Below are 22,007 nucleotides of genomic sequence, written 5' to 3'. Positions count from 1 at the left end.
AGTTATGTTTTACCCGCTCACCTATCATGTCTTTTCAGTATCATATATATCATATTGTAGAATATGCGTTGTTGTCATACAGCTGCATCTTGGGTAAAAAGCGTCGGGTAGAACTTACAGATGCCAGTGACATCCTAACTTGTATAAATTTGCATAAATTTTGACAAAAACATGAAAGATGAGGCATTGATTTCTCAGAAACATGTGATAGTATAACGTCATGCGTTAATTCAGTGTCGTCAATCTTTAGTTAGTCAACAGAGGAAGACGAAGTTTAAATTTGTGATGGATGTGTTAGTGATATCTCTGATGCAAATTTGTGACAGGACATGTGAGTAACATCTCTGATACAAATTTGTGATGGGACATGCTAGTAACATCTCTGATACAAATTTGTGATGGGACATGCTAGTAACATCTCTGATACAAATTTGTGATGGAACATGCTAGTAACATCTCTGATAAAAATTTGTGATGGAACATGCTAGTAACATCTCTGATACAAATTTATGATGGAACATGCTAGTAACATCTCTGATACAAATTTATGATGGAACATGCTAGTAACATCTCTGATACAAATGTGTGATGGAACATGCTAGTAACATCTCTGATACAAATTTGTGATGGAACATGCTAGTAACATCTCTGATACAAATTTGTGATGGAACATGCTAGTAACATCTCTGATACAAATTTGTGGTGGAACATGCTAGTAACATCTCTGATACAAATTTGTGGTGGAACATGCTAGTAATATCTCTGATGCAAAGTTGTGATGGAACATGCTAGTAACATCTCTGATACAAATTTATGATGGAACATGCTAGTAATATCTCTGATGCAAATTTTGGTGGAACATGCTAGTAACATCTCTGATGCAAATTTGTGATGGGACATGCTAGTAACATCTCTGATTTAAATTTGTGATGGGACATGCTAGTAATATCTCTGATTTAAATTTGTGATGGGACATGCTAGTAACATCTCTGATTTAAATTTGTGATGGAACATGGAAGTAATATCTCTGATACAAATTTGTGATGGGACATGCTAGTGATATCTCTAATTTAAATTTGTGGTGGGACATGCTAGTAACATCTCTGATGCAAATTTATGATTGGACATGCTAGTAACATCTCTGATACAAATTTGTGATGGAACATGCTAGTAATATCTCTGATACAAATTTATGATGGGACATGCTAGTACCATCTCTGATACAAATTTGTGATGGGACATGCTAGTAACATCTCTGATTTAAATTTGTGATGGGACATGCTAGTAACATCTCTGATACAAATTTGTGATGGAACATGCTAGTAACATCTCTGATACAAATTTGTGATGGGACATGCTAGGGACATGCTAGTAACATCTCTGATACAAATTTGTGGTGGGACATGCTAGTAACATCTCTGATACAAATTTGTGGTGGGACATGCTAGTAACATCTCTGATGCAAATTTATGATTGGACATGCTAGTAACATCTCTGATACAAATTTGTGATGGAACATGCTAGTACCATCTCTGATACAAATTTGTGATGGGACATGCTAGTAACATCTCTGATACAAATTTGTGATGGAACATGCTAGTACCATCTCTGATACAAATTTGTGATGGGACATGCTAGTAACATCTCTGATACAAATTTGTGATGGGACATGCTAGTAACATCTCTGATGCAAATTTATGATTGGACATGCTAGTAACATCTCTGATACAAATTTGTGATGGAACATGCTAGTACCATCTCTGATACAAATTTGTGATGGGACATGCTAGTAACATCTCTGATACAAATTTGTGATGGGACATGCTAGTAATATCTCTGATGCAAATTTATGGAGGGACATGTTTGTAGTATTTCTAATGAAAATTTGGGAATGATGTATACATATGTAGGCTAGTGTGACTACATTGTTACAATCAAACATCTCAGTGAGCTAAAAATGAATTGTTATAATTGATAAAAAATTTTGATCAGTAAAATAACTCATGTCACCTTATTAGGAGAGTTTATTCTCCGTAGATAGATGTTTTGAAAATCGTTTGTTTGATATTTCATGACCTCCTCTTCTTGTACGAAGGCATCTCTTTATTCCAATTTTTAAGGTGAATCGAGTAAGTTTTTCGTTTTGTCATGTCACATGCTTCCACACATCACATGATTCCCCAGATAACTTAACCATTTTCGCAGTTTTCACTCGAAAATAAAAGCATTCAGGCTTTGTGTCAGTGTGTATACTTAAAGTGTCATGAGATTGAAATTGCAGACGTCTCTAACAGTTTAGCGATAATATCCAGTCTGATGAAATTGCACTGTTGTTGTCAAAGATAATTACCACCCATGCATCTTCCTCGTTATACTACACTATTGTTGTTGTTGTTGGACAAATCTGCCTGCTTCAGCATTTTGTTTAGTGGATGTGGTGTGAAGGTTGATAGACTGTGATTGATAAGACTTGTAATTACTATGGGAAGATGAAGGCTGTGTGATGCTGGGTTTAGTGAGCCAAAATCAGCATAAGATCATGATTTTCCCTGAATAATTACCAAGACAACCAAGCCTCCAAAGTTAAAATTGGGTGAACAAAAAAAACCTGAAGGTTCTTTTTTTACTGAAATGTCTGAAAGTTGTTTTTGTGTACATGTAGAGTAGAGGCATACGTCAGCCAACTGCTTGGTGAAAAAGTTGATGGACACATTTGTGGTTATGTTATATTGAATTACATGTTGTAATGATCCATGTAAAGCGTTGCAATCAAATAAATAACAAAACGACAGTCGTGTCTCCTGCCTCCCCCATTTTCAGTTATTTGTAGGGGGTGAATACCCTTTAGGATCGACCGACATACATGCAAATTTTATATAAAAATGCACAATCGCAAGATTGTTGGGGGTATCTTTATGAAGACATTTTCCTAGAAGGTCAATGTTTGTGGTAAAAAAAAAAAAATGAAAATCTATCAGATAAGTGTTTCTGAAAGTCAGCAGCATGAAAGCTGTAATGAGCATATTCCTTGAAACATGATGTGAATGTTTCAGCTGCTAAAATAATACACGTATCTTATCTGTGGGATACATTATGAACATGATATTTTGGTGCGCGTCCCGTAGGTCGAGCAGGTTCAAAGTCCTATTAAGATACCTCGCTCTACAGGTTTCTAATCCCCCAGGTTAATCCATGCCAACATTGACCAGAATTTCACAGCTGTTAAAAGCTGTTGGTTAATGTCTCCTCTGTAATTGTGCCATTTGCAGAATTTGTGTTGACACTGTTTTGAGTTGCTCTGTATGAACTTCAAAGATATACTGTCTGACCTTGTCTATAAAGAGTGCATTACACACTCACCAAATGGCTGTTGTACAGCTGAAACAGCGTTGAGCCATATTAATTCATTTATTATTTTCTAAGGCCATTTAATTGCCATGTAGTGATAAAATGTCACCATGTTTGCAATCAGAAAACTGCATTTTTGTGTTCACATTTAGAAAACTGCATTTTTGTGTTTGCATTTAGAAAACCGCATTTTTGTGTTTGCATTTAGAAAACTGCATTTTTGTGTTTGCATTCAGAAAACTGCATTTTTGTGTTTGCATTTAGAAAAACGCTTTTTTGTGTTTGCATTTAGAAAAGTGCATTTTTGTGTTTGCATTCAGAAAAGTGCATTTTTGTGTTTGCATTTAGAAAACCGCATTTTTATGTTCACATTTAGAAAACCGCATTTTTGTGTTTGCATTTAGAAAAGTGCATTTTTGTGTTTGCATTCAGAAAACTGCATTTTTGTGTTCGCATTTAGAAAAGTGCATTTTTGTGTTTGTATTCAGAAAACTGCATTTTTGTGTTTGCATTCAGAAAACTGCATTTTTGTCTTTGCATTTAGAAAAGTGCATTTTTGTGTTAGCATTTAGAAAATTTTCAGCATCTGCAACCAAGGGCCGATTCCACAGAGTCATTTCTGACTTAAGTTAAAGTTTGAAATGCAATCTTAAAGCTTATTTTTTTGCTTGAGAAATTAAGATTTTATCCACATTATCAGTTTTACCTTAAAACAAATGAAACAGAAAAAAAGACAGTAACAAAAACTTAGCATTGTGAAGAGGAATATTGAATTGATTTAAATTTTGACATCAGTCAATGCTTACAGACTCTAGTTTTTGTGTGAAAATCTCACATGAGATGAAGTTTGCTTTGGGTAAATTAAATAATGATTTTCATGAAAAAGTTCATGCAGCCAGACCATCACCATGGATACTCTGAAATTCACACCTGTCCACCCATTCCATGTAGACAGGCTAAATTGAAACTTACGGCTATGTGGATTATTTGTTTTCAGTATGTTGAATCTGGGAGAGGTCGGCGAAAGTATTATCTTGACGCCCTGCTTATTTTTTTTTTTATTGGAAGTTTATTTTGATGGTGCTAGTGAGTCTCAGAGCTTAGGCAGGGTAAATATTCCACGACGCTCAACAAAATAAACCAGCTCAGACGAAAATGCACGAAAATCTAATTAGGAAGCCAAGAAACATTCAAGACGATTTTGAACCACCCAGACATCATGTTTTTATAAAAAAAAAGGAAAATCCCGCCATCGATTTTGTTGTCTTCAGCTATCATCAGAGCTGTGGATAAAAACTTTGCTTAAACAAGTCTTTTCATTGGTTGAATGAACTCCATAATGGCGGCTGAATAGACAGTACAGTATAAGGATTTAGGCACTCTCTTTGTGAGGATTTGTCGCAAATGTCGTCCAGAAAAAGGCAGTCAGTATCCTCCCAGGGGCTATGGAAGATTTGCAGGTCCTGGGTTTCTGTGATTAACTGTTCTTCGTTCGTGTCCACAGCACACACAAAAGTCGGTTGCTCCATTTCCGTTGTGGCCAGTGATGGTGGATATTTTGTTATCGCCTGAAGCCAGTCTGGTTCGTGTATGTGGCTTACTCTTACTCGTCAACATTTTCGCTATGAAACTTTCCGTCCAATGTATGCACATTTTTTGTCTGATTTAGGAGACAAAACTACTTTAGTTGGATTGGGCAATTTCAGGGCTTCACAAAAAGTATGATATCAGCCTACACAGAATAACACCTTAAGAATAGGCTTGAATAAACACCTTACAAACATGCAAAAAGGTTCAAGAATGACTGTACATGTTTCTAGGCTTCCCTCTTATTGGATATTAAACACCAGTTTACTTTAATGAGGTATACAATTTGAAGTGAAATTAAATCATGTTGGCTAAAAACCTAGTGGCTGTTACAGATTTTTATGTATTAAAAACACCATACACTTTGATAGTGGTACAGAATTCTTATTATGTGGCATTGAACAAAAGTGAAATAAATTGAAATAAATGAAAATACCAATATGTCTTTAAATTAGATTACATGTAAATTGTGGTTGGCAATATTGTCATAGTTTTATGAAGTTCAATTGATGATTTTGTATATATATATATATGTATATACATATATATATATATATATATATATATATATATATATTTATGTATTTATGTGTATTACCAGTGGTTGGTTTGTATTTTGTGCTACACATTCATTTTTTATCTAGAGTTATGGGTAAATTTAGCCGTCAGTTTCTTGGCCGAGAAAAACATGCCAGTAGGACCAGCCTGGGAATAGTATTCCATTTCTGCTGATTAGTTCCCGACATTAGAAATCCCAGATAGCAAGGGATTTACAGTTTTTATGCAATTAATTGCCAAATAACATTGGTGCTACATTATTCCCCTGCTGTAAATCCTCAACAAAATCAACCAGTAATGTATTCCTTTTGAGGCAATTTGAAAATTGATTTGAAAAAAGATTTTCAACACTAAAAATGTATTGTTTAGGTAGAACACTTACGAACGTTACAGAAATTATCTAATAACCATAGCCACTTTCATAAATCTTCAAAAAGTCAGTTTTTCATTACTTTTCTCATAAATAACGTCACCTTATAGCACTATAACTTAGGCAATTTTTTCGACGAAAAAAATTATGAGAAATATGACTTAGAAGTTTGGTGAAAATGGGCCCTGTCCAGACGAGATAGTATTTTTGTAGTCTACCAAACCCTGCACTAGAGTTATGAGACTGGGTGAATTTATTGAGGATTTAGGGTATGACTTTATTCATGCCACCTGACTGGTATCATTGCCATATAATACTGAGTCCACTATTAAAAAATTCGTACAACCCTATGAGAATAAATAGGGTTCCTTGGGAGGGACTACTTTTTTTGTTGTTATTCAGTACATGTATGTACAAGAATGCTTGGGGTTTAATGTTGTATTTAGCGATTTTTCCATCATGTGAGATGAGGGATCATTAGGTGTGACGAGGAGTCATGTGGTGTGTTTCTATACCGTGTCTTCTTGTGGCAAGGTGATTCCATGCTGCCAAAGGGCTGCCGTCACTGAAGTATCATGCCAAAGACACCAGACATGACACCCCCACTCAAGTCACATTATACTGACACTGTGTCAACCAGTCATGTTTCCTTACTCTAACCTCTCACTGCCGAGCGCCACGTGAAGCAGTAGCAAGTGCCAATTTTAATTTGTTATTCTAATTTAGTAATGGACGTGATAGGGATTTTAGAGAAATTACCATTGAGAGAGAGAGAGAGAGAGAGACATTCCATCAAGGCTAGGTAAAAGCTTTAGGGAAGGGCCCTATTTTAGAAAGGGTCAATCAGTTTACCCCAATGAACACAATTTTAACAATAACCTAATGAGAAAAATCAATGCATACTGCTGATATTTAAGTGGTGAAACAGTTATCTAAATATATTTATTTATTTATGTGATTAGTGTTTTACACCATAATCAAGAATATTTCACTTATGCGACGGCGACCAGCATTATGGTGGGAGGAAACTGGGCAGAGAAAAGGGAAAACCCACGACCATCCACAGGTTGCTGGGAGACCTATCTAAATATAAAGTAAGCAATGTGTATGGGCGTGTATATATACATGGAAAGACGAATATATGAAGTAAAGTAGGCAGATGAACCATTTTCATCCTGTGGCAGATTTGAATTGTTTGTTTTTTTTTAAATTGTGGTCACTGCACCAGTAGCTATTCTAAGTGAATTTACAATACGTATTTTTCTCCCTGCAGTCTACTTAATGAAGTAGATTTTACTTGACTTCTTTTCTGTGAGGCACTTGAATTCATTTACTTTGATTGTTAATGTGTGCTTCTGGTCACACAGTTTGCTGATCTAAAAAAATGTGGGCCCACCACTCTGACTTGATTTGTATGTGTTGTATTAGTTGACTGTGTATATTGAATTTGTACACTCAAGGCCTCCATGGTTGAGTGATCAGCATGCTAGCGCAGCACAGCGCTTCTTGAGGCTCACACTGATGTGTTTGCTATTGAGCTCATGCTTCCTTCTTCTCTGATCATATTCCCAATGTATTACTGGCCGCAGCTGTTCCAGTGAAATATTCGTGATTATAGCATAAGGAATCAGCAAATTAAATGAAAAGATAAATCTCCTCTGCGATGCGCTCGATGACACAGAATGTTGTAATTTATTTTTTGAGACGATGTACACGTCATGTTTTCCTCTCATGAGTTACCTGTTCGAGCTATAGTTAACATGGTTGTGTCATATTATGGGATATAAATGTAGCTTGTAAAATAGGTGAGTCAAGAGTGTGCCCTAACACAGGTCATATGTCTGTGTAAGAGTGTGCGCTATCACAGGTCATATGTCTGTGTAAGAGTGTGCGCTATCACAGGTCATATGTCTGTGTAAGAGTGTGCCCTAACACAGGTCATATGTCTGTGTAAGAGTGTGCGCTATCACAGGTCATATGTCTGTGTAAGAGTGTGTGCTATCACAGGTCATATGTCTGTGTAAGTGTGTGCCCTAACACAGGTCATATATCTGTGTAAGAGTGTGCCCTATCACAGGTCATATGTCTGTGTAAGAGTGTGCCCTAACACAGGTCATTTCTCTGTGTAAGAGTGTGCCCTGTCACAGGTCATATGCCTGTGTAAGAGTGTCACCTATCACAGGTCATATATCTATGTAAGAGTGTGCCCTAACACAGGTCATATGTCTGTGTAAGAGTGTGCACTATCACAGGTCATATATCTGTATAAGAGTGTGCGCTATCACAGGTCTTATACCTATGTAAGAATGTGCGCTATCTCAGGTCATATGTCTGTGTAAGAGTGTGTGCTATCACAGGTCATATGTCTGTGTAAGAGTGTGCCCTAACACAGGTCATATGTCTATGTAAGAGTGTGCCCTAACACAGGTCATACATGTATGTCTGTGTAAGAGTGTGCGCTATCACAGGTCATATACCTGTATAAGAGTGTGCGCTATCACAGGTCTTATACCTATGTAAGAGTGTGCCCTATCACAGTTCATGTATCTATGCTCTATACATATATGAACTTCGTCATGGAAAAGGAAAGTCATGGAACTGGGGCAAGTTGTTCAAAAGTATATTAAAAGTCAAGCTTGAAGTTAAAGAAGAAGAAAACATAAAAATGAACCCAAAATCAGATGAAAGAGCATCAAACTTATTTGCAGATATGGTCTTTAATGTTTTTCTTTATATTTTTTTTTTTCAAGAGAAAAGGGTATTTGAGAATATTTTTGTATGGTGTGTATTTGGGACCAACTTTTGGTATTTATCGTTGTTGCATAATGATGTTCTTAATATGTGATGCTTGTCTAATAAATTTATTTGAATGTAAATTTGTTGTTTATATCGAAACATACCCATTTAACCTAAATTATGATAATATTTATGAACATATTGAAAATATAAATATGATCCAAATTGAGGTTTAATACATTTGTTAGCTGAAAAAGAACAAATTCTAGTGCAAAAATATTTATTAAACCTGTGTTACATCTTCATTTATGACATTATTAAACAAAGGCTATAAATACCAAAAGGTGGTGCCAATTACCCACCATACAAAAATTATTTTCAAGTGTCTTTTTCTCCTTAAGGAAAAATCGGGAAAGATATTGAAGGCCACATTTACGAATAACTTTTCGCACTCTTTCATCTGAACTTCATGTCATTTTGATGTTTCCTCCACCTTTAAATGTCAATACCAGTCTCAGCCTAATATAAAACTAAATAACACCTTTAGTGCAGACTAAAGTTGATACCTGGGTTAACTGCCAATAGACTTTCCTGTCCCAATACCATAGCAGGCCTGTGCATACATGTGTGTATGGGAGTACATGCATATATGGTGGTGTTCTTCTTCTTGTTAATTTCACTGTGTTACAACATGATACAAAGATTTTATTGGGTGGCTCCAGTGTAAACGAAGACATCGAACCATGGTTACTCAGAAATTGATTGTCGGGGAGTGTCTACAAGTTTACCGGATAATAATTTAATTTTACTGAATTTATGCTTGTAAAGCGAAGTCTGATTGGTCAAAGGTTTGCTTGTATACTCTAGCAAACTGGCAAAAATGAAGCCACGCCCAGCGTCGGACTACTTTACCTAAGAATAGAGCAGAAAGAGTCTGAAGGCACGTCATGTTAAATGACAAACAGAAATATATCTTCTTTCGTCTGTATTATATTCACATTCATAAACAGGAGCATCAGTACAAAGTCTGTGGATTGTCTTCGTGGAAATCAGACTGTTTAAACAGTATTGTCTTTAGTGCAGTATGAGTTTGATCACAAATACGCAGACGTGCTGAGTCACCGAGCGCATATACATAGCCGAGTGCCTGTGCTCGCCAAAACAAGCTAATTTGATCAAAATCACTTTCCAGCTGCTGTTTAAAATACACACACCGTTGTTCTTGGATAATCAGTATGTTTGAATACTGGAATATCACCCATATGTTACAACTACACGTTTTGCAATCGGTATGACGAAGTCACCTGTGTAGCCTACACATGCAAGCCCGTTATAAACGGTGCAAATGCCTTGTCGCCTTGAAAATGCATCTCCCGAAATAAATTCAAATTGTTCTCCTTCTCCTGCGCTCAAAGTTCTCTACCTCAGAATTCACCTTCTAATTTTTGAGTTATTCACAATTCTGCAGATCCTTTTATTCCATACGTTAAATTATAAGGATTGACTGTAATATTTTTAGGTTTATGAGGGTATAAACGAAAGAACCGCTGTGCAAATGTTGTATGAACTGCCAACGCTACGCGGTGCATGCAGAACTTTGCTGAGTGTTTTTTTTTCTTTTCCTTATACCCCCATAAACCTAAAAACTAATACTTTCAATCCTTAATCAGTTTCTACTGTAACGTCGTTATGTCGTTGAAATGACATATTAATTATGAGTTGATCATGTTGCTGGGTGTTTGACAGGTCCCCATTCAAGATAAAGAGAGCTGAAGTTTACATGTATGATGGCTGGGAGTCCAGTTACAGCATCAGGGTTCAATTCTGAGTTAGATCAGAGCTTAGATGTTAAAAAAGTTGGTATAGACTTGATACCTTCTGCTTTGGATTTCATCATTAGGGTATAGGTCAAGCACAAGTCAGCCCATGGATGATGTGTCGTAGTGTCTTCTGTGATTGGCTGGGACACTGTGTCTGGTGTCTTTGTCTTTAATGAAGCAGCATTGTACATTTGTTGACATTCGGACTTGACGGATAACGATCTGACCAAAATAAAGTTTAAAGCACCATCAAACCCCCAGTTACCTTAAAACCCCCAAATACCATCAAACCCCCAAGCACCATCAAACCCCCAAACACCATCAGACCCTCAGGCACCATCAAACCTTCAAGCACCATCAAATCCCATGCACCATCAAACCCCAAGCACCATCTGCCATCAAACCCCAAAGCACCATCAATTCCCCAAGCACCATCAATTCCCCAAGCACCATTAAACACCATCAGACCCTCAAGGACCATCAGACCCCCATCTGCCATCTCCAAAGCACCATCAATCCCCCAAGCACTATCAAACACCATCAGACCCTCAAGCACCATCAAACCTTCAAGCACCATCATACCCCCATTTGCCATCAAACCCCCATTTGCCATCAAACCCCAAAGCAAACAAACAAATGAACAATATGTTAATTTACTTAACCTAACTCCTCATCCTTTTCAACAGCCTGTGCAACCAATATTTTGAAATATTCTGAGAGATCTATGAGGTGTGGAGAAATAATTTGCACAAAGTTTTTATGAAGTTGGCGTCTTTAATGACGCAAACAAATAATTTTTAGCATCATTTTCGTAATAATTGTACGCATAAATTGCACAGAAGGAAGTGTTTAGTGGTTAAAAAGGTTGAAGATTTACAGTATACTGTAATCATCGTGTTGGGAATACTGTATATACTGTATCTTATGTTTGCTCTGATTCTGATTTCAGGGCTGTTCCATAGCCAGAACACATCTGATATGGGTCAGAACTATCTAGGTGAATATGCTTTCCCAGTTCAGACAGTACAGGGTCAGCAATGAATACAATGGATGGGCCGTCAGGAGCAAAACAACAGAAAGAGGGACATAATGCAGACTCCTCCAGTGGTGTTGGAAAGGGCATCGAAGAGGAGCTGTGTAGAATTTGTGGTGACCGAGCTTCGGGCTATCATTACAATGCCCTTAGCTGTGAAGGATGTAAAGGTAGTTATTTTAGTTATTTATTTATTATTTTATTGGTGTTTTATGCCATACTCAAGGATATTTCACTTGTACGACAGCGGCTAGAATTATGATGGGTGGAGGGATGAGGGAAACCCACGACCATCTGCAGGTTGCTGGCAGATCTTCCCTCATACGGTCGGAGAGGATGCTGGACTAACAGTGACCGCGTTAATGAGTAGCTCCTGGGTCATTGCACTGTGCTGGCATGCTAACCTCCTCGGCCATGGAGGCCCCCTCAGTAAACATAGTTTTAGATTGATTTACATGTACAACAGAAAAGGCCATCTCTAAACTTCTCTGTCAAATTTCCATTTGTGAAATTCTGTGATTCTATACAATAAATCGTATTATGTGAACGAGGCTTTAGCAGAACACTATCGACCTCTCAAGAAGGTTGTTTCCATGTTCAACTTTTCTCCCGAAAATCTTCCTTTTTTAATTTCCAGGGCAGACTTGCCTACATATGCAAAATTTTATTGAAAATTAGAAAAAAATTCATAACCCAAACTACCTTAATTTTCCAGATAAACTAGGTTTGGTGCATCAAATATTTCTATTTTAGGGTATGACCATGCAGTGTTGTAATATTTATACCTTTCTGAATTGTATGAAAAAGTTACCCAGACAGGGCTGCCACAGGCTGAAATAGAATCTGAAACCACTAGCCAAAGAGTTTGTTAGATTATTACATTGCAATTAAAGCTCTTGGACAGTGAATTGGTACATTCCCTCGGTCTTATTTGTACATTACATGTAGGAAAGTTTTTTATGGCCTTGCCAAAGGTTGATGGTTTTCTCCCAATGCTCAGGATTCCTCGACTGATGCTTGCAGCATTTGTATAGCAAGAATTAAATAAATAAGTAAATAAATAAAGAAACCAAAGCATTGTGCGTTCACTTTTGTGTGCAGGTTTTTTCCGCCGCAGTGTGACTCGTGGAGCGAGTTACAAGTGTAAATATGGCGGCAACTGTGAAATGGACATGTGGATGAGGCGGAAGTGCCAGGCATGTCGTTTGGCGCGATGTCGGGAGGCCGGTATGAAACAAGAATGTAAGTTGTCATGAGTAATTCTCAAAAACATAGTTGACATGAAACAGGAATGTAAGTTATCTTGAGTAATTCTCAAAAACATAGCTGACATGATACAGGAATGTAAGTTATCCTGAGTAATTCTCAAAAACATAGCTGACATGAAACAGGAATGTAAATTATCTTGAGTAATTCTCAAAAACATAGCTGACATGAAACAGGAATGTAAGTTGTCTCGAGTAATTCTCAAAAACATAGCTGACATGAAACAGGAATGTAAGTTATCATGAGTAATTCTCAAAAACATGGCTGACATGAAACAAGAATGTAAGTTATCTTGAGTAATTCTCAAAAACATAGCTGACATGAAACAGGAATGTAAGTTATCTTGAGTAATTCTCAAAAATATAGCTGACATGAAACAGGAATGTAAGTTGTCTCGAGTAATTCTCAAAAACATGGCTGACATGAAACAGGAATGTAAGTTATCCTGAGTAATTCTCAAAAACATAGCTGACATGAAACAGGAATGTAAATTATCTTGAGTAATTCTCAAAAACATAGCTGACATGAAACAGGAATGTAAGTTATCATGAGTAATTCTCAAAAACATAGCTGACATGAAACAGGAATGTAAATTATCTTGAGTAATTCTCAAAAACATAGCTGACATGAAACAGGAATGTAAGTTATCCTGAGTAACTCTCAAAAACATAGCTGACATGAAACAGGAATGTAAGTTGTCTCGAGTAATTCTCAAAAACATAGCTGACATGAAACAGGAATGTGAGTTTTCCTGAGTAACTCTCAAAAACATAGCTGACATGAAACAGGATTGTAAGTTATCCTGAGTAATTCTCAAAAACATAGCTGACATGAAACAGGAATGTAAGCTATCATGAGTAATTCTCAAAAACATAGCTGACATGATACAGGAATGTAAGTTATCCTGAGTAATTCTCAAAAACATAGCTGACATGAAACAGGAACATAAGTTGTTAAACAATTATCGTTATTAAAAAAATGTGGTAAAAGACCTATTATTTTGCGTAAGAAGGTGCATTTTTAATGGCAATTTAAGGTCACAAAGTATTACTTTGGTGATTGAATGAAACGCTAACCCTGATATAGAATTAAGCAATTTCTTATGTTGTGACATTCAGAAAAGTGTCTTCAGCAGAGAATAAGATGATCGTTACAGGCACGGTATCTATACTTATGGCAATCTGTGAGCTGAAGTCGTAACAATTTTACTGTTTTCCGCACTGAGAAATGTTTTTCCATTTCTGAACGTTTTCTCCCTGCTGCTCTACAAAATGTTTTTTGCATTACAATCCAGTTTCCCTCCAGTTCTAGTTGTACATAGTACTCACCTTCAGTTTAGCCTTTTTTCATGCAGCACATTTGCTTGATTCTGATCAATTCATCTACGTTATTGGGTCACTTGAGGGTTTTCTGTGATTGATTGTTTACTGAAGAAAATTTGGCGTCACAAGTGTAAGTTCAAGGCAAAGTGCATTTATACAGGTGAAATTATTTTGTATTTTTGTGGACATTTATATATGTGTGTGTGTTTGTCATAATGAATGATTGAACATGGTTTTACCCCACTTTGGCAATATTTCATCTACCCTAGTTCTTCAACCTTTTCAACTGCCTCTTCATTCAATAGCCTGAAACATTTCGAGAGAACTATGAGGTGTAGAGTTGCATCTTAAATGACACAAACAAATCATCTTTAGCATCATTTTCCTAATAATTGTTTGCCTGTCTTTCACTCAAAAATGTGCTGTAGTGGTTGAAAAGGTTAAAGAATTACAGTCTATCATGACATGGTCATGTTATAACACAAGGCAGTGAATGTTTGTCTAAGAGTGGATTTGATTTGATGTGATTGGTCTTTTCCGCTGTACTCAAGAATATTTCATTTATACTACGGCAGCCAGCATTATGGTGGGAGGAAACCCAGCAGAGCACTGGGGAAACCCACGACCATCCGCAAGTTGCTGGAAGACCTTCCCACGTACAGCCGGAGAGGAAGTCAGCGTGAACTGGACTTGAACTTACAGTAGCCGCAATGGTGGGAGGTTCCTGCGTCATTGCAGTGTGCTGGCGTGCTAACCCCATCGCCCATGTAGGCCCCTCAAAGAATTGAGGTTCCCAGTCATATCAATATTAGTATGATATATGGAGTTGTATAACCCTCACACATCATGGGTATTATTGTTTTTATTATTTTGTTCAGGTCTGTTGTCCGATGAACAGTGTAAAGCAAGAGATGCACGCAGGAAAGCTAAGCTACGCTCAACCAAAAATGTGTCTAGCCCAGATAGCGGAGCTAGCCCGATATCATTGGGAGACAGCATGAGTGCAATGGGGCCCAGTCCACCTTCAACCCCAAAGGACATGCGTGAACCGATGTCCCCAGGGACAGTTGTGGAGCGGTCACCTTTACAGTTCATGGCGGAGGAGCAGCGCAAACTGATTGAAAATCTCGTTCTGATGCAGGACAAATACGAAGTGCCTGATCAAGAGGCTGTCAGTCAAGTACAGGTTAGATTTTGTTGTTGTTGTTGTTTTTGTTGTTGTAATGTATCGTGTGTTAGTGAATTAGATGCCGTTTCGCACAGATAATGTACATTCAGCCAGAGATTCATCAGCACTTACTTGTTGTGCGTTAAACCCTTTGGCTTGACCAGATGTGGGGGGTGGGGGGGTGGTCTCGCAACACCTCCCACCTCCTCCCTGTTTTTCAATTCAATTTCTGTTTGTAAAGCCCAATTAAAGTATTTTAACAGGTCATTAAACCTAATAATAATATGCAAACAATTTGAAGAAGGATAAGCATGGTGACCCAGGAACCTCCTACCAATGCGGTCGCTGTGAGTTCAAGTCCAGTTTATGCCTGCGTTCTTTCAAGCCATTAGTTGGAAGGTTTTCTGTCAATCTGTGGATGGCCCTGGGTTTCCCCCAGGCTCTGCCCGGTTTCCTTCCACCATAATGCTGGCTGCATGGTATAAGTGAAATATTCTTGAGTATGACATAAAACACCTTTCAGATAACTAAATAATAAATTTCAAGACATGTCCTGCCATGATAGCATGGAATAGAATGAATAATATAGGGAATTTTTAAATGATTTAGAAGACTTAAAGTAAATAATTACACTGTAATAATACCTGAATGATGATAAATGTATTAATACCATCAGAAGTTAAAACAAGGATTATTTTTGAACAGCCTTTAGGTCCAGAACTTGCTGACCAACAAATAACAATAACAACAAAGGAAGCATTTTGGACACAGCTGGCTGAGTTCACAGCCCTTGTAACACAGCTTGTAGTTGACTTTGCCAAAGCGCTGCCGGGATTCAAAAGTTTGAACACAGAAGATCAGATTATCCTGTTGAAGGTATGTGAGGGCATAGTTTGGGGGAGATACCATGAAATTAGTGTAATACAGATGGCTTACCATGAAATTAGTGCGGTATAGAAGGTTTACCATGAAATTAGTGCGATACAGATGGCTTACCATGAAATTAATGCGGTATAGATGTCTTACCATGAAATCAGTGCGATACAGATGGATTGCCATGAAATTAGTGCGATACAGATGGCTTACCATGAAATTAGTGCAATACAGATGGCTTACCATGAAATTAGTGCGATACAGATGGCTTACCATGAAATTAATGCGGTATAGATGTCTTACCATGAAATCAGTGAGGTGCAGATGGCTTACCATGAAATTAGTACGATACAGATGGATTACCATGAAATTAGTATGATACAGATGTCTTACCATGAAATCAGTGAGGTGCAGATGGCTTACCATGCAATTAGTACGATACAGATGGCTTACCATGAAATTAGTATGATACAGATGTCTTACCATGAAATCAGTGAGGTGCAGATGGCTTACCATGAAATTAGTGCGATACAGATGGCTTACCATGAAATTAATGCGGTATAGATGTCTTACCATGAAATCAGTGAGGTGCAGATGGCTTACCATGAAATTAGTACGATACAGATGGATTACCATGAAATTAGTATGATACAGATGTCTTACCATGAAATCAGTGAGGTGCAGATGGCTTACCATGAAATTAGTGCGATACAGATGGCTTACCATGAAATTAGTATGATACAGATGTCTTACCATGAAATCAGTGAGGTGCAGGTGGCTTACCTTGAAATTAGTGCGATACAGATGGCTTACCATGAAATTAGTATGATACAGATGTCTTACCATGAAATCAGTGAGGTGCAGATGGCTTACCATGAAATTAGTGCGATACTGATGGCTTACCATGAAATTAGTGAGGTGCAGATGTCTTACCATGAAATCAGTGAGGTGCAGGTGGCTTACCATGAAATTAGTGCGATACAGATGGCTTACCATGAAATTAATGCGGTACAGAAGGTTTACCATGAAATTAGTGCGATACAGATGGTTAACGTTTTTCTTTTAATGGTATAAAAAGACATGGATGTATGTGAGGTGATGTTCTATTTTTGGCGTTTTGTGGCTTGTATAGGCAGGAGTTTCCTGGCCATTGACCAGTGAATTTCCTGGTTCATTTTCTCCTCCCATTGGTTTATGCGTTGCTTGGTGTTAGAAGCTGTTGACATGACCTGTGAGGTGCACTGTTTTCTCCTCACTCTGCCTCTGTGCTATAACTGGTTTCCATAGAAGCTACCTGGTTTCCTTTCTTGTGCTGATTTCCTCCATGCTCTGCCTGGTTTCCTCCCTGTTTTTTCAAGTTTCCTCCTGGCTTGTTGAATTTTCCTTCCTGCTTTTTGAATTTTCCCCTTTCTCTCTTGTTTCTCCCTTGCTCAGCCTGTTTTTACCCTTGCTCTGCCTATTTTCCCCTTGCCCTGCCTGGTTCCCCCTTGCCCTCCCTTGTTTCACTCTTGCCATGCTTTGTTTCCCCCCCTTGCCATGCCTGGTTTCCCTCTTGCCCTGACAGATTTCGTGCTTGCCCTGCCAAGTTTCCACATTGCTCTGCCTGGCTTCCCTGTCCAGTTTCTTCCTTGCTCTGCATGGTTTCCTCTTGCTTTGCCTGGTTTCCTCTTGTTCTGCCTGGTTTCTCCATTGCCGTCTCAGCTTTCACATTAGCAGTTCTCCTCTGTGCAGGATATTCATATACTTATCTTGATCTTTAACTAAAAAAAATTATAATGAATTCTGAAAATTTGCTCGGTTTTTCTCCAGGCTTTACTTTTGAGGTCATGCACTCATGCGAAGTGCAAAAAAATTGGAATGCATTCTGACAATTTGCCCTTCTGTTTCCACACCTGCATTTTGGAGGACGTGCACACATAAAAAGTGAAAAAAAAAGGAAAAACTGGAATTCCAACAATTTTCTCATTCTTCATCGAGTATGCACTTTTGAAGTCGTGCACACATATGAAGTGCAAAATAGAATTGGAAATGGATTCTGACAATGTGTTCATTTTTCTCCAGGCCTGTACTTTGGAGGTCATGACCTTGCGTTCTGCTAGACGCTACGACCCCGAGCTGAACGCGCTAATAATGGCCAATGATGAGCCGTTCACGTATGAGAATATGCAGGACATTGGAATGGGGAAGTTTGCTGACCTAACCATGGACTTCTGTGCGAGCATGAACCGTATGCAGGTTGACAATGCCGAGTTTGCACTGCTAACAGCAGTCTGTATATTTTCAGGTAAAGATAGGTTTTTTTTTATTTATTTGATTGGTGTTTTACAATGTAGACAAGACTATTCTACTTATAGGATGATATAGGCAGCCTTATTGAAGAGGCTATCAGGTGTGGCCAGTAATTTCAAACCCAGATGCTTAAAGCTGTATGACCATGATTGTTTTGTTGTTTTGTCATTCTGTCTATGCGTGGTCAGTTTTTCATGCCTTTATGTATTTGAGGCTGAGAAGAGGTGATTGGGGGTGGGGCTGGGTGGTGGGGGTTGTAGGGGTGGAGTTGGGGGGGGGATGGGTTGGGGAGGGTGATAGTAACAATGGAGCAGTTGATTAAAGAGTTACTCTTGTCAAAAGTTAGGCTTAAATCCAGCTGTCAATGATTTGCCGTTTCTTTTAGTAAACTTGCTTTCCATGGTGTCCCCTGGGGCCAAACTTGGGTCAGGTCATACCAAAGACTTTAAAATTTCATGTTCATTGTAGTTTGCTTGGCACACTTCATTATGTCAGGTGGAAATCTCATCATCACATGGGGGGAAGTTTGCTTGGCATACTTCAATATGTCAGGTGGAAATTTCTTCATCACATGGGGGAAAGTTTGCTTGGCATACTTCAATATGTCAGGTGGAAGTCTCTTCATCACATGGGGGAAAGTTTGCTTGGCATACTTCAATATGTCAGGTGGAAATTTCTTCATCACATGGGGGAAAGTTTGCTTGGTATACTTCAATATGTCAGGTGGAAATTTCTTCATCACATGGGGGAAAGTTTGCTTGGCATACTTCAATATGTCAGGTGGAAATTTCTTCATCACATGGGGGAAAGTTTGCTTGGTATACTTCAATATGTCAGGTGGAAATTTCTTCATCACATAGGGGAAAGTTTGTTGGCATACTTCAATATGTCAGGTGGAAATTTCTTCATCACATGGGGAAAAGTTTGCTTGGTATACTTCAATATGTCAGGTGGAAATCTCTTCATCACATGGGGAAAGTTTGTTTGGCATACTTCAATATGTCAGGTGGAAATTTCTTCATCACATGGGGGGAAGTTTGCTTGGCATACTTCAATATGTCAGGTGGAAATTTCTTCATCACATGGGGGAAAGTTTGCTTGGTATACTTCAATATGTCAGGTGGAAGTCTCTTCATCACATGGGGAAAAGTTTGCTTGGCATAGAAAGTGTGTCAGCAAAATTTGTTACTTGCCAAACGTTGGTGGTTTCTTCCACTTTTGAAATTAAATGTCGTCATACAAAGTGAAAAGCATTAAAAGCCCTGTAACTTTGTCAGTGATTGGTTTAAAACAAATGCTTATATTTTTGTTTGTAGAGCGGCCTGGATTGATCGAGCCAAGGAAAGTGGAAAAAGCTCAGGAGGTTTATAGTAACACCTTGCAGGCGTACGAAAGCATAAAACGCTTCAAGGGTAGCCAGACTTTTGCCAAACTGCTCCACAAGCTGACTGATCTACGCTCAGTGGGCATTGAACACGCCAAGATGATGCTGACAGTACAAGTGGAGGACACAAAAGTTCCGCCCTTGCTGCATGAGATTTTTGAATTCAAGCATGACGAAAACGATATGGATACTGAAAATACCTCCAGCTGATGTTTGACGTCACAGCATTATTTCTCATCCAGGTGTAGTCCAGGTGACATAAACAGCAACAACAACAAAAAACCATGTTAGATTGTCCTTCACACACGTCCTAAATCTTCATTCTTCATCATGCTGTGTTGCTATGGTAACGAGGAAGTGTCAGGTGTTTGGCGGCTCTCGCTCTCCAGGATTGGAGGTACTTTTCTCTCCAGCAGCTGTTTGCCTGTGAATTTCCAACAGTTTTGGCCGGTAATAAACAGTGATTAGCTTGAAAGAGAGTTAACTGGATCTAAGTTAAAACCCTGAGCCAAGCATTCTCAGTAAAATGGTGTTTGGCTGAAGACAGATAATTCTGTGAGAAAAGTCAAAACCAGTAATGGTGCCAGATTTTACATGAAATTATAGAAAAACAAAATGGCGCCATTGGATGAGGAATGTGTCTGACAACTGCTTAATAAGAGCTGATGGATTCTTCACAGTTCCAGACTCTGAGACCATTTTCAGTTTCCTCGGAAACATGTCCACTGCCTGATAAGGCTTAACTATTGTGATTTAAAGAAAACTTCATACGCAGACATCTTACTTTTTCGGGGCACATATTGAATGGATTCCTTCTACAAAAAGATAAAGACGAGCTCCGAAAAGAGTTCTGTGAAGTTGAACACTTGTATAAAGTGTATTGTTACTGTTATGGATTTTTTTTTTTCCATGGTGATCATTTGCTCAAAATGTTAAACTCAATCATATACATGTGTTACATGTATGCTGTTATGAGTATACAATTTAATATTCTACGCACTGTTTTCCTTTTTTTGAGACCTGGTGAGACACTCACATGCATGCTTACTGACTTCTTGATTCTGGTCCTACTCACTTCACACCACCGTCATCAACATCGGACTATTTTCTTCTATTTTTGTTTCGTAAATGGTTTTGTACCAAATAATGGCAAAGCCGGCATAAACTTAGAGGACGGTTACTAAAGACTGATTCACAAAGGTTCGTTTGGAATCTACATGTATTTCAACATGTTCTTGTCTTGTGTTGGATCTACTTCACCTGTCTTGTGTTGGATATGCTTCACCTGTCTTTTGTGGAATGTGTTTTACCTGTCTTGTGTGGAATGTGTTTTACCTGCCTTGTGTGGAATCTGTTTTACCTGTCTTGTGTGGAATCTGTTTTACCTGTCTTGTGTGGAATCTGTTTTACCTGTCTTGTGTGGAATCTGTTTCACCTGTCTTGTGTGGAATGTGTTTTACCTGTCTTGTGTGGAATCTGTTTTACCTGTCTTGTGTGGAATCTGTTTTACCTGTCTTGTGTGGAATCTGTTTTACCTGTCTTGTGTGGAATCTGTTTCACCTGGCTTGTGTGGAATCTGTTTCATATGGCTTATGTGTGAAACCTATTTCACCTGCCTTGTGTGGAACCGATTTCACCTAATTTGTGTGGAACTTCTTTGACATGGCTTATGTGGAACTTATTTCACCTGTCTTGTGTGGAACCTATTTCACCAGCCTTTGTGGAACCTATTTCACTTGCCTTTGTGGAACCTATTTCATTTGTCTTTGTGGAACCTATTTCACCAGCCTTTGTGGAACCTATTTCACATGTCTTTTGTGGAACCTATTTCACCAGCCTTTGTGGAACCTATTTCATTTGTCTTGTGTGGAACCTATTTCACCAGCCTTTGTGGAACCTATTTCACTTGCCTTTGTGGAACCTATTCCTTCCAAGACTGCTTCAAAAGAAGAAAAGGAAAAAATGCTTCAAATTTTACAGCCCTGCTAGCATGGGAAATGTGGCTATGTTGTGCTTTAGTCTCTTTGCTGTCAACTTTTTTTAATGTATATCAGATTGGAGGGGCAGATTTCATAAAGTGCCCTTAGTTAAGTAAAGCCCTTAATTACCATGACAGTATGCATGTAAATGTATATTGTTAGATATATAAAGTGCACGTAGCTAATGCTTACTTAACACTAAGTATGCTTCATGAAACAGGCCTGCCCCAAGTCTAACAACTATAATTCAAGCTAAAACAGAAAAGGAAAGTTT

The 22,007-nt window shown here is 38.2% G+C and overlaps 1 protein-coding gene across 2 annotated transcripts in view; it reads left to right on the top strand.

The window, feature by feature from the left end:
- LOC135477935 (ecdysone receptor-like) overlaps positions 1-21,052 on the top strand; it is a 57,285-nt gene extending 36,233 nt beyond the window's left edge. For both annotated transcript variants that reach the window (XM_064758161.1, XM_064758162.1), the window contains 6 exons: positions 11,369-11,622; positions 12,554-12,694; positions 14,919-15,226; positions 15,914-16,084; positions 18,143-18,365; positions 19,687-21,052. In XM_064758161.1, coding sequence (XP_064614231.1) covers positions 11,457-11,622; positions 12,554-12,694; positions 14,919-15,226; positions 15,914-16,084; positions 18,143-18,365; positions 19,687-19,964 — 1,287 coding nt within the window. In that variant the 5' untranslated portion in view covers positions 11,369-11,456 and the 3' untranslated portion in view covers positions 19,965-21,052. The remainder of the gene's footprint in view (positions 1-11,368; positions 11,623-12,553; positions 12,695-14,918; positions 15,227-15,913; positions 16,085-18,142; positions 18,366-19,686) is intronic.
- The last annotated feature ends 955 nt before the right edge of the window (positions 21,053-22,007 follow it).

Source organism: Liolophura sinensis, chromosome 11, assembly GCF_032854445.1.
Source record: "Liolophura sinensis isolate JHLJ2023 chromosome 11, CUHK_Ljap_v2, whole genome shotgun sequence".
NCBI classification, from domain to species: domain Eukaryota; kingdom Metazoa; phylum Mollusca; class Polyplacophora; order Chitonida; family Chitonidae; genus Liolophura; species Liolophura sinensis.
This window is presented reverse-complemented; position numbering and strand designations above follow the sequence as displayed.